This window comes from Pelobates fuscus, chromosome 13 (assembly GCF_036172605.1).
Source record: "Pelobates fuscus isolate aPelFus1 chromosome 13, aPelFus1.pri, whole genome shotgun sequence".
NCBI classification, from domain to species: Eukaryota; Metazoa; Chordata; class Amphibia; order Anura; family Pelobatidae; genus Pelobates; species Pelobates fuscus.
In genome coordinates this window covers 39,215,369-39,229,382 of record NC_086329.1, presented here as the reverse complement: position 1 = coordinate 39,229,382, position 14,014 = coordinate 39,215,369, and the positions used below count along the sequence as shown (strand labels likewise).

Sequence of the window (14,014 nt, the reverse complement as noted above, 5' to 3'; positions counted from 1 at the left end):
TCACTTACTGTAAAGTTGAACCTAGTTTCAGATTAGAGCACTAGCTCACCGTCAGGCGCGGCCTGAGAGGCTGCTGTGTGGCACATACTATTGCACGAGGGGTTTGTTTTATTATTTTATTGTATTTTCGTTGTATTTTCGTTGTTTAAACTTTTCGATGTATGCCTATAGCTTATATGTTTGACTTAAAGACGACACAACTACACGCCACATTACTGGCAGCAACGTCCACTCAACCAACAGGCTCACTGACACTACGGCGATGGCCCATCACATAGATGCAGCTGACTTTAACTGAGCCTGTTCCTAATTGAACACCCACAACTTACCCACCAGACACGACAACCCAGCCAACAAAGGCGACAGGCGTAATAGTACACTGCAGCGACCACCTGGTAGCATTATCTCTCGCCTTTAATATTACCTTTTGTCTACAGCAGGTCCTCATCCTTTTATTACCAAGCGTGAGACGCAGGACAATGACTAGCAGGTTCATATTACCCAAGATTTTCGGCAGTAACTGCTCACCCATAAACGCGTTCAACCCACGCTGACACCAGTACAAATCCTAGCCTAATCACAGACAAACACGACCCATATATTGTTATTCTTCAAAGTACATAACCTGTGCTAAGTTTCTTGCAAGCATGTTTATTATAAAATTTGTGCAGTACTAACTCATGCCATATATTGTTTAATCTTGAATTGCTGGTATCTGCTGTTGTGGCAATATCGGCACGCATGTACCCTCAATGCACAACAAAAATAAAGAATAAAAAAAAAAAAAAATTAAACATGTGGTGACTGTGTAGCAAACTCTTCCATTAGAGCGAAATGTAGATGTTTCCCTGAGGAACATTTGCTTTCTTCGGAAGGCATTATGGCCTAACAGGACAGTAGATTGTTGAGTGTTTATTTTAACAGATCAGCTGCCTAGTATTTTTCAATTTGGATAAGATTTTTAAAAAAAACAAAACATTTTTTAGTTTTTTTTTGTTTTTGAGTAACAACTTCTATTGAAATTTTTTGGTGGAGTGCTGTGGATTCCTGCTTTAATTTTTTTGGGGGGATACAAGGAACAAAGTCTTACATTACCTAGCACCTGTGCGTAAGTACAGGGACTCAGTCACTTTTGCTAATTTTTAAAAGACTTAAGGTGACATTCTCTGCTTGGGGTTCATAGGCCTGGGGCTGCAGTGGCACGTAGTTATACCCAACTAAAGCTGTACTCTTCTGGCAAAGGCATCTTAGTCCTTCTTCTCCTTGCACTATATCCACAAGGCCACTGGAGCCTCCATAAAATAAATGTTGCAATCTGCAAAAATTAGCCTTATTATCACAGCCATCACTAGCGATGGGGAATTGACAGAATTTGACTGTGGATATTCCACCTCAAAATGTTCTCTGGCTTTATTACAGAGATGAGGAGAATATGTCATTATAAACATTAAGCATACCTATAGAGTTGCTCATATGAAGACTAGCCATCTCTGAGCAGGAGGTAGTCAAGACAAGAACTCTACACCTTGCTCCTCAATATTACTTAACGCAGCTCTGTCACCTTAAACAATTTGTAGCATATCATAAAGGTATAATGTAAATTAAGTGCTCATAAAGACTATTGGTATGTCATTGAAATTCAAATGCAAAGTAGGGACTAATTTGTCATATGGTAAAATCCTACCTTGACAAAACAGGTAGGTATTACTCACCATAGCGGCATCCCTGGGCCACTGCACCGCAAAATATGCAAAGACCCCAAAATTTGACAGCGCTGCTTTAAGTCTACACTATTTCTTTTTCAATGAATGTCTGTGATATTTTTGTTAGTGCATTGTTTGTAGCGTTATATATAAATGCATTATTTGATACTGCTGCATTGAAAAGGCCCATGGGTGGTCTAATTTTCCTTCCTGGTGTGTTTATAAAGCTGCAATTTCATCACCTATGTAATCATACAAAGTAGTAATAAAGTTACGTTATATATATATATGTTCTATTTTTCTTTTATAATCGTTTATTTATGTATTTATTTTTATGTATCTCACATCTAGGTTTTCTGTGAAGGTTTTAAGTGCATTGTACATTTTCTTTTATAGTTATGTATGTTGCCAATTTTTCTATTTTCTTTAAATAATGTACTTGTAAATGAAATCTGTTCCTGTGTAATGTTCTGGCAAATAGTTTGATTAGGAAAAAAATGGAATTCGCTATACACTGTCCCTCTTTACTCCCTTATGACCACAGCCATGGCTATCAAGTAGCTCATACCTTTAGTAAAGCTATAAAATCTTGTATGTTTATATGGCTGTTTAATACCAGTATTAGCTGTAACCAGTTTTAAAATATTTTCTTTAGTTAAGCCCAAATTTAAGTACAGGTATTTGCTCATGGATCCATCCCGAACATCGCCTTTAGTGTCTACAAATGTGACATTTGTAACAATAGTTTTCAAGACTTATTAAACTTTTGGTGTAATTGCTTTCTCCTAAATACATGAAATGTATGAATTAATATGTACATATATTTTTTTTTCTTTCAGGGTTTGAAATCATGGGACTACTGTTATATCATCTTTGGAGCGCAATGTAAACCAAGACCGAAATAGAACCAGGAATTTGCCCTCTGAAAGTTGAAGACATAATAATGTTCCCTTTGATATTGCATTCCACGTAAAGTTCTGGCTTAAATTTTCATTTATTTTTTTCATTTTTTTTTTTTTTTACCCCTCCTTTTTTGGTTACTTGACAGATCTCATGAAACCAGTGTGTTTTGTGGAGGGTTTTCTCCAGGAGAAAATTATCCATATAGAGGAAAAAGATGGACATGTTCTATTCTGGGATGTTCTAAGACCAAGCATATTTTCGGATCATGACCAGTTTGAAAAGGTCCCAGACTGAGAGGTCAGTTGCAAGTGGGGCTCAAAGTGTAGGACCAGATGGACCACAAAAAGCTCGCTCTGATGATTTTTATATGAGACGTTTTAGGTCACAGAATGGAAGTTTAGGTTCTTCTGCCATGTCTCCTGTTGGTCCTCCACGCAGTGAAAGCTCCCACCACATATCTTCCACTCCAGGTGTTCCCAAGATGGGAGTGAGGGCTCGGATTGCTGATTGGCCTCCTAGAAAAGAAAACGTAAAAGAAATGAGCAGAGCCAGTCAGGATATTGAGACTGCCAGTATTGATACAATGTCTGTAAAAAGTAGTCCGAGTAGTCAGGTTAGTATGTCTAGTATGAATTCAAGTGATTCCGCCATGCTAAAGAGCATCCAGAACACACTGAAAAGCAAAACACGACAAGCAGAAAGCTTAGACTCCAGGTTTCTCTCTCCAGAAGGTTATTCTAGTGCTAGTTCTCCGAGAAAGGTTCTTCGCAGAATAAGGCAAAGGAGTAACAGTGATATTACAATAAGTGAATTTGACATGGACAATTTTGAAGAGTGTTTGTCTCCAACTTTTAAAAGTGGACCTTCGTTACATAGGGAATATGGCAGCACATCTTCAATTGACAAACAAGGAACATCTGGGGAAAGTTTTTTTGACTTAATAAAGGGATATAAAAATGAGAAGGCTGATCACCGTGGCCATGGCTCTTCAAAGTTGAGTGAACTTCTATTGAGCAGTGGAAGTAGGGGTTCTGGATTCTCATTGGATGTTATAGATGGCCAGAGAGATGGACATAGGGCTTTCAAAGACAGGGACAAGCCACTAAAAAGACGCTCTAAATCAGAGACTGGCGACTCTTCCATTTTTCGGAAGTTGCGTAATGCGAAAGGTGAAGGAGAACTTGGTAAGGCAGGTGATATCGAGGACAGCCGTTCTGATGACAGCATTAAGCCCTGGACTTGCCCGAAATGTTTTGCTCACTATGACGTACAGAGTGTTTTGTTTGATTTGAACGAGGTTATTATTAATAGAAATAACGTCAACAAAAGAAGAAACACGACCACAGGAGCTTCTGCCGCTGCTGCGGCTTCTCTTGCTGCAGGACCATTGTCCCACTCATCTAGTTTTAACTCTCCTACAGGTAGCACAGAGGATTTAAACTCAAAGGAGAACATGAACGTGGATCAAGGTGATGACAAAAGTAACGATTTGGTAATGAGCTGCCCTTACTTTCGTAATGAAATGGGCGGAGAATCGGAAAAGAAAGTCAGTTTGTCAAAATCCAATTCTGGATCATTTTCTGGGGGTGAAAATTCTTCATTTGAGTCTACCATGAGTTCACATTGTGCTAATGCCGGTCTAGCCGTCCTTGAAGTTCCCAAGGAAAACCTTGTTTTGCACATTGACCGAGCGAAAAGATACATTGTTGAACATGTAGACCTCGGTGCTTATTATTATAGGAAATATTTCTTTCAAAAAGGTGAGTGGCATGCTATATAATATATATTTTTTTTATTTGTTAAAGTGCATAATGTTTTGTCATATTTGTCTCATCAAAGCAATGCTTGCTAACTATACAGACACTCCAGTGTGAATCTCTTTTAATGAGGTAAAGAATTACATAAAATATACAAGTACCTGGGTTTTGATGCACCTTCGTTGTTCTCTATTTCATTAAAAACTATTTGCCCATTCCAGCCAATTCATTGAGTTTACATACATGTGAACAAGAGTATTAATGACATCACATATCAGCCTCTCGCACAACATTATGTGACATAGTGTTCCTATAAAGAAAAATAAAAACTAGTAATGCACTACCCAATGCATTATTCTAGCAGCATGAAGATATTTAAAAAGGTTGCAATTAACAAAATCGTTTTATTAAGGAACTTTACATGGCTTGGATGGAAACTTTGGATTTGCAAAACAAGAGAGAGATTTGAATGTGTTGAAAAAATTACAGAATGTGCTGTGGTTGCTATGAATGAACAGCAGATGCACTCACTGTCTCTCAACTCCTCATCATTGAGGGTCTGCTGAGGAATTGAGAGACAGGTCTGAGAAAAAAAACTATTTTTAAAAGTTTTTTTTTTTTTCTTTCTCTAATCTGTATACATTTGCTAATGTAATACAAACATGTATTTCTGACCCTATAGTGTTAACACTTTATAGGTGGCCGGTTCCCCCATAACCACCCCATTAATAGGATAACAATTTACCTTTATTCCAACACTGTGCTGGTCCGCCGGTGCTGGCTGAGATCATTACAATCGACAATCTCAGCCAATCCAATGCTTTCTTATAGAAAAGCATTGGATTGATTGAGATTGTTAATTCTAATATTCTCAGCCAAGGGGACGGAGGTGGAGCCAAACCCAATGCTGTCCAATGAGCATCTCTTCATAGAGAGGCACTGACTCAATGCATCTCTGAGGATTTTTTATCATCTACATGCAGAGCGTAGGTACCCTGTCGCAAAACTCTGACCCATGAAGCATCTCTAGTGGCTGTCTGAGTGACTGCCACTGGAGGTGTCCCTAGGGAGCAATGTAAACACTGCCTTTTCTCTAAATAGGTTATGGTTACATGAAAATGCCTGCAGAGACAGGCTATAGACACCAGAACACAACTACATTACGCTGTAGTGGTTCTGGTGACTATGGTGTACCTTTCAATTGCAGTTGCGTCACTAGGCCATGCCCCCTACATCATGCAATGCCCCCCCCCCCCAATTGAAATTGAAGTCGGGAGCACTAAGTCTCCCTTCAGAAGCTGCAGCAGCACTGTCACTGTGGAACACTGTACTGGGAGGACTTCCTCCTGGGTCATAGATTGCAGCACAGGGGAGAGACAGGGAGAGGAAGCTCAGCTCTGCACAGAAACATCCAGGCAGCTGCAGGTAAGTGTGTGTGGTTCAATCTGTGTGTGTGTGGGGATGGGAGGGGGGGGTCAGCGTGTGTGTATGTGTGGTGTGTGTGGGGTGGGTCAGGCTGTGTGTATGGGTGTGTGGGGGTTCAGTCTGTGTGTGTGTGTGGTGGGGTCTGTGTGTATGGGTGTGGTGGGTCAGTCTGTGTGTGTGGGGATCAGTCACTTTGTGTATGGGTGTGGGGGAGGGTCAGTCTGTGTGTGTGTTGGGGTCTGTGTGTGTGGGGGAGAGGGGTCAGTCTGTGTGTTGGGGGTGGGTCAGCGTGTCTGTGTGTGGGGGACTGGGTCAGTGTGTGTGTGTGTGTGGTGAGGGGGGGTCAGTATGTGTGTATATGGGTGTGGGAGGGGGTCAGTCTGTGTGTATATGGGTGTGGGAGGGGGTCAGTCTGTGTCTGTGTGTGGGTGGTCAGTCTGTGTCTGTGTGTGGGTGGTCAGTCTGTGTCTGTGTGTGGGGGGTCAGTCTGTGTCTGCGTGTGGGGGGGTCAGTCTGTGTCTGCGTGTGGGGGGTCGGTCAGTCTGTGTCTGTGTGGGGAGGTGGGGTGTTCAGTTTGTGTGTATGGGTCATTGTGTGTGGGGGGTTAATCTGCGTGTTTGGGGTCAGTCTGTGTGTGTCTGTCTGTGTGTGTGTGTATGGGTCTGTCTTTGTGGGAGCAATCTGGTTGTGTGGGTCTGTCTGTGTGTGTGGGGGGGGGAGCAGTCTATGTGTGTATGGGTCTGTCTGTCTGTCTGTGTGTGTGTGTGCGTATGGGTCTGTTTGGGTATGTTTCTTTTGTAAACAGTTATTAAAGTAAAAATGGTAAAACTGTTCCATATCCCACTCTCTACACCCCTTGAACACATTACACCCTCACAGACAGTACACTCCCACCAACTAAGAGTACACCTTTACATACACACACAGTGTACCCTTCACACACAGCATCTCTTCACCCACATACACACTTCTTCCCCACATACCTTCACCCATACACATACATACATGCTGCACCCCATTACACACCAAATTTCATATATATCTATCTATATATCTATATCTATATATATATATATATATATAACTACAGCTCCTTGATAAGCACACAATGCAACCCCAATACACTCACAATGCAGCCCCTAGATGTACATTTTACAGGCCCTTTCAGAGCACACACACACACACTTTTTTTACACACTCACAAATGGCTATTTTAGTTTTAATTTAAATCCACCCGCCTCCCTACCTTTGGGAGAGCTGAGTGGATCTTTCCTTGACGTCCAGTGTGTCTCTTTCTCCTCGCAGTCTTCCTGCAGTTTCTCTGCTCCTCTGCGCACTCTCTGTAGAGATGCTGGTGCCGGAGTGACGTCATGTCATAAACAGCGTGCAAGGGAGCAGAGAGGAACTGCAGGAAGGTTACTGCTCCCTCCCGAGCCGCCTCCATGCTCCCCGCGGCAGCCGGCTTTAATGTTTCCTACGCAGGTGCCAGGGCGAAATGTCTAGTCGCCATGGCGACCTGGCGCCTGAAATTTGTTAAGCCCTGTGTGTGTATATGTATGTGTGTGTGTGTGTATATATATATATATATATATATCCAAGATAAATAAGCAAGGCACTCTCCTCCAATTTTCTCAAAAATAAGATTATGGTGCCTAGGTGCAATCCCGCGTAGAAATATAAACAAACAAATGAAGGGAGCACACTAGGACTCTTCTCAGTGGAAATAAAAGGTATTTACTGTATCAAAAAGTTAATACATCTTCTGTGCAGAGTAAATAATCGACGTTTCGACCCTCCTTGGGTCTTTATCAAGATCACAGTGAAGCAGTGCTAACAATGACAATTTATACATATGTGAGTAAAAAAGCTTACCAATTAGGTGATCGAGCAGCCGGCGGGCCGAAAAACCCGGAAGTGAAGGACCACGTGAACGCATGCATGTGACCAGCGTGAACGTGCATGTAATCTGGTTGCTAGGCAACCGAGTAAACAGGAACTTACGATCTCAAATTTTGAGTGTGAGATTTTTAAATGCTAATAAGAGGAGGATTGCCGCCAGCACCCCATTGAAGATAAAACTGAATGTGAAACCAAACGTGATATACTTAAAAAAATCCACAAGTGACAGATGTGAAAACAATGCAATTTTATCCAAATTAAATCTATAACTATCTAGGATATGCTAGATGAGCAAAGAAAAAGCTACCAAATTATAAAATCAAAAAACGATATATACAAATTTTTTCATATAAGGGTATTAAACTCTAATTATTTAAAGGAGCATTCTCTTTTTTACATAAATGCGATTATTATACCTAATCAATGTGCATTTAACTATTCCAAGGTCTGAACTCTATGTACAAAAGGGAGAAAACCATGTCTATGTACTAAAGGCTATAGTTACTAGCTTACGGCTCATAATGCCTGTTCCTAGTGCAGACTTTTCCATTGGAACTGGTTGTGCACCGATAGGGACGCATATACGAAAGTATAACGGAAAGCTGGCAGAAGATTAACATTAAACCATACTGGAAGCGAATAGCTAGGGCCATGCACTGTCAGTGTGGAGGGACTGTTCACCTTACTATCTTAATTAATTTTCAGAAGCATTGTGCTTTCTCAATTCTATATACAAGTAAAAGAACATTTCGACTACAGATATTACCAACAGATCTATATTATTACAAGAACATCGAGAGAACCAGATGTTCATTTAGTCCTTTCGGAGTCACTGTGTTTAAATGGTGGATCCAATAGGCTTCCCGCTGGAGTAGTAGCTTGGATCTGTCCCCCCCTCTTGCTGGAGCTGGGACGTGGTCGATTGCTATAAAACGAAGCGTAGGCAAGTGATGTTGTGCAGTTAAATAATGCTTAGCCACAGGCTTGTCTGTTCTTTGATCCCTGTAGGCTGTTGTGATCCCAGATCGATGTCCCCTGATTCGGTCTCTTAAGGTCATATCAGTTTTCCCGACATATGATAAACCGCACGGGCATGTGATCATATATACTACATGTGTAGTCTTACATGTAATATAATGCTTGATGGGGATTCTTTTCCCGTTATGGGGATGGGCAAAAGTGGTTCCAGTAAGCATGTGGCTGCATGTAACGCAGCCACTGCATTTGTAACAACCCTTCTTTTGGATTTTAGGCATCTTGGCATAGCATTGTCTAGGGTCATTTTTAACAAGTAAATCTCTCAGGTTGCGGTTGCGTCTATAACTAATTATAGGATTGTTTTTGAATTTATCCGGTAGATTCTGATCAACTTGAAACATGTTCCAATGTTTATATATACACTTTTTGATGGCCGGAGTTGCAGTGTTGAATGTAAGTGGGAGGAAGATGTTGTTCTTTTTTGTATTGCTTGTGATATTGATCTGGTTGAACTTATTCCAGGCTTTCTCTCTAGCTGTTTCAAGAGTCCTGGGGTGGAATCCTCTTGCTAGAAACCGATCAAAAACTTCCTGTAGCTGCTGTTCACGATTGGTCGAGTTGCTATTGTATCTCATGACTCGAAGAAATTGGGAGATAGGTAAAGAGTCCTTGACATGTTGCGGATGGAAACTGGTTGCAGATAGTAAGGTGTTTCTATCTGTAGTTTTTCTGAATAGAGTAAAACCTAATTGGTTGTCGTATTTGTATATCTTCACGTCAAGAAATTCAATACTGTATTCATTCCAATTGCAGGTTAACCTCACTGGGGTTGGTAGTGTATTGATCTGCTGGATCATACTCTCGAATGATGTTGTAGATCCTTCCCAGACTATGAGGATATCGTCCACATATCTGACATATTTGATTATGTTTGTTTGATATTTTTGTAGAATGTATTTCTCCTCAAACCAATACATAAAGCCATTGGCATAGGCTGGTGCCATGGCTGCCCCCATGGCGGTCCCGGAGGTTTGTAGATAAAATCTATCCTCAAATTTGAAATAATTACACGTTAGAGCAATGTCTAACCATTCCATTAAATATGGAATATAGGGACCCGTGTATGTGTCATCCTTTAACAAGATATCGGCTATTGCTTCAATGCCTTCTTTTTTCGGTATTATTGTGTAAAGATTTTTTACATCCATTGTAGCCAGGATAATTTCTTTACCTGTTAGGTCAATGTTCTGTAATTGAGTGATCAGATGTTGGGTGTCTTTTAAGCATGTCGGTAGCTTACTTACACTTTTATTGATGTGGTGGTCAATAAATTGAGCAATAGGCTCGATCAATCCCTCCTTTGCGGACACAATCGGGCGGCCTGGTGGTTGTTTTGAATCCTTATGGATTTTTGGTAATGTGTATATCACCGGATGTTTTGGGTATTTTACGGCCAAAAATTTTGCATTTTGCATTTTGCATTTTGCAAAAATGTTCTTTTACTTGTATATAGAATTGAGAAAGCACAATGCTTCTGAAAATTAATTAAGATAGTAAGGTGAACAGTCCCTCCACACTGACAGTGCATGGCCCTAGCTATTCGCTTCCAGTATGGTTTAATGTTAATCTTCTGCCAGCTTTCCGTTATACTTTCGTATATGCGTCCCTATCGGTGCACAACCAGTTCCAATGGAAAAGTCTGCACTAGGAACAGGCATTATGAGCCGTAAGCTAGTAACTATAGCCTTTAGTACATAGACATGTTTTTCTCCCTTTTGTACATAGAGTTCAGACCTTGGAATAGTTAAATGCACATTGATTAGGTATAATAATCGCATTTATGTAAAAAAGAGAATGCTCCTTTAAATAATTAGAGTTTAATACCCTTATATGAAAAAATTTGTATATATCGTTTTTTGATTTTATAATTTGGTAGCTTTTTCTTTGCTCATCTAGCGTATCCTAGATAGTTATAGATTTAATTTGGATAAAATTGCATTGTTTTCACATCTGTCACTTGTGGATTTTTTTAAGTATATCACGTTTGGTTTCACATTCAGTTTTATCTTCAATGGGGTGCTGGCGGCAATCCTCCTCTTATTAGCATTTAAAAATCTCACACTCAAAATTTGAGATCGTAAGTTCCTGTTTACTCGGTTGCCTAGCAACCAGATTACATGCACGTTCACGCTGGTCACATGCATGCGTTCACGTGGTCCTTCACTTCCGGGTTTTTCGGCCCGCCGGCTGCTCGATCACCTAATTGGTAAGCTTTTTTACTCACATATGTATAAATTGTCATTGTTAGCACTGCTTCACTGTGATCTTGATAAAGACCCAAGGAGGGTCGAAACGTCGATTATTTACTCTGCACAGAAGATGTATTAACTTTTTGATACAGTAAATACCTTTTATTTCCACTGAGAAGAGTCCTAGTGTGCTCCCTTCATTTGTTTGTTTATATATATATATATATATATATATATATATATATATATATATATATATATATGTGTGTATATGTGTGTGTGTGTGTGTATTTGTGTAAGGGGCAAATAGCCGTATATGGAGTAAGGATCCAGCATAAGCGTAGGATAGTATAAAGGGAGCAAGTCGGTTGTAGTGTGCCGAGACCGACGATACGGTAGGCCTGTAGATAAAGAGGGCCCACCAAGGAGTAAGAAAGTAAAGTAAATGGAAAGAAAAGAGAAAGTGTTGAAATGAGGAGTGGGTGGGAGGGTCATTCTAATGCTGACCTCAAGCGATATGAGTCGGGTAAGGGGTGTCCCTTATATAGGGGAGTGAATTAATTTAAGCCCCTCCCACAAATACAGGCCAAACGGCCTTAATACTTGTGTAAGGGGCAAATAGCCCTATATTGAATAAGGATCCAGCATAAGTGTAGGATAGTATAAAGGGAGCAAGTCGGTTGTGGTGTGCCGAGACCGACGATACGGTAGGCCTGTAAATAAAGAGGGCAAACATTAATAATCAAAGATTTAATACAGTCAACAAATATATGCAAATTCACCAGACATTACCTTAAATGCATTACAGTATTTAATTTCTGGAAGGATTTTGAAGGTAGGAATCTAGGACCGAAAGTGGACACCATTTGTTGTGGGTAGGATAGTATGTTATCTCTACTGTTGGTGCGTGTTGACTTGTTTCGGAATGTGGTAGAGCCAATAGGTAATGATATATGTGTTTACGTACGTGCGATCGTTAAAGACAATGATCTGTCTGAGTGGTGGTGATGGTAGTGTATTCTCTGGCCTGAGAAAGGCATAAGAGGCAATGTGCATGGCTGGTAATGGCCGACTTGGTAGTATAATTGAATGGTTGTAGATCTAATAGGTCCGATAAGGATGAAAAGTTGGATGGCTATTGGTAATCTCTGAGATGAACGTGGGGGAATGGATTCCTGTCTGGTATGATAGCATGAAGTTATGGTAGTTTTGGCCATAGGTTATCCTGTGTTGTTGAATGCCTGTAAAATATATAATTAATGGTGTGTGAGAGTTTAAGTTTAACCCCTTAATGACCAAACATCTGGAATAAAAGGGATTCATGACATGTCACACATGTCATGTGTCCTTAAGGGGTTAAGGTGGCAAAAAGAAGCAAAACCTAGGAGAAATGTTATGACACAGGTTGAGCTATGTCGTGTTCCAATGAGATTCTTTAAGCCAGGTGAAAAGCTGTGTTATGCGTTCTACAAGTATGGGATGAAAGTGCTAGGTGGGATAGATTGTATTTGTTTTGCTTTTTTAAATATCTAATCTAGGCAAAAATAATGGTGGTTTAGTTGCATTCTAAGATCATGCATAAGCCTGCCACAACGTTAATGTACCCCATCTTTGACAGGTCCTACTCTAACAGCCTAATGTCTGCTCTTATGAGAATAATCCACTTACTTGGGGGAAAAATTCAATCTGAGGCTCTCTGCAGTACAAGACTAAATAGAGCCCTGGGATGAGGCACCTGTTTTTTTTAAAGATCCTTCAAAAAAACGTATTCAATCTGTCAACATTGAAGTTACTGTTTTGTGGATAAGTGAGTGCACTCAACATTGAAGTTACTGTTTTGTGGATAAGTGAGTGCACTCAACATTGAAGTTACTGTTTTGTGGATAAGTGAGTGCGCTGGATCGTGTGTATTGTATAAATTGGCCCCCAGCAGCACCCCATTTATGCATGTTCAGGTGAGTGCAGCCCCCTGGTTTCATATATATATATAATACACACAAATATATACACACGTTTTATAACTGCCCCCCTACTTTTATCCTGGCCCCTTAAGTGTCCCCCATAAATATGAATCCTGGAGACACCATTGTTTATGTCTAAAAGTATATTAATCATCTGGAGAATTTCACACTACCTCTCTTTTTTTATTTATTTTATTTGCAAATCCTGAGTTTCCCTTTTCCCTTCACCTCATACTTCATATCCCTCCCCACTTCTTGCTGTCTCCTTGTTTCCTCAAACCGCCTGTTCACATATCTCATTTTTATCATACCACATATTACGTTTCACATTTCCTCCCCTGTTATTCCTCATCCCAAAGTTTATATCATTGGTTTTTTTCTCTTTTTAAAATAGTCAAGATGGCACTTAAATGCTTTTCTTTCATTTTCAATCGTTTGACTTAAATCTACTTGATTGAAAGCAGAAAATCCAGACAGGAATGCAATTGTTGTAACCGTGATACGTATCTGTATCCTTTTGCACATTAATCTGCAGATCCTTGTGGATCATTGTGTGCCCTCCTTCCCATCTGTGCATTGCAGAGCCAACCACTCCCTGCTTGATCATTCCCAGCTGCTGTTTAGTTTAAACTGAGCATCTAGCTACTGAGCTGCCTTCATTAGACAGGTGAAAAGGGGACAATCAAGAGGAGATATGAGATTGAACCAGGCTACTGTACAGGGAGGGTTGTGTTGGCTCATTTGTACAAAATTAAAGAACCACTAAAATCAACCAAACCATTTCATCTCAGTGCAGTGGTCCTTTAGTTTTAACCCTGCCATGTAAAACATTGCAATTTTTTTAGACACTGCAACATTTACATCCATCTCTAGTTGCTGTCTTCCTGTAAAACTCAATCACGTGACACAGAAGCTCACATGAAAGAATTTAATTCAATGTTTTCCTATGTGAAGCATTTGGATGCGTGGCTTACGCATCAGTTTCCAATGCTTCTTTGATGAACATTGGATTGGCCATAGGCTTAAGAGCTAGATGATGTTGCGGGAGGAAGAAGAGTAGTGGCTGGAAGTAAAGGCAAGAAACTTCTTTTTTTCTTTTCACTTTAAAAAAAAATAAAAATTCTGGCAGCAGGGGGAGA

At 40.2% G+C, this 14,014-nt stretch overlaps 1 protein-coding gene across 7 annotated transcripts in view; it reads left to right on the top strand.

Annotated features, from left to right (window-relative positions):
• Positions 1–14,014, top strand: part of SIPA1L1 (signal induced proliferation associated 1 like 1) — a 284,823-nt gene that overhangs the window by 167,742 nt on the left and 103,067 nt on the right. For all 7 annotated transcript variants that reach the window (XM_063439713.1, XM_063439716.1, XM_063439717.1 and 4 more), the window contains exon 3: positions 2,543–4,366. In XM_063439713.1, coding sequence (XP_063295783.1) covers positions 2,872–4,366 — 1,495 coding nt within the window. In that variant the 5' untranslated portion in view covers positions 2,543–2,871. The remainder of the gene's footprint in view (positions 1–2,542; positions 4,367–14,014) is intronic.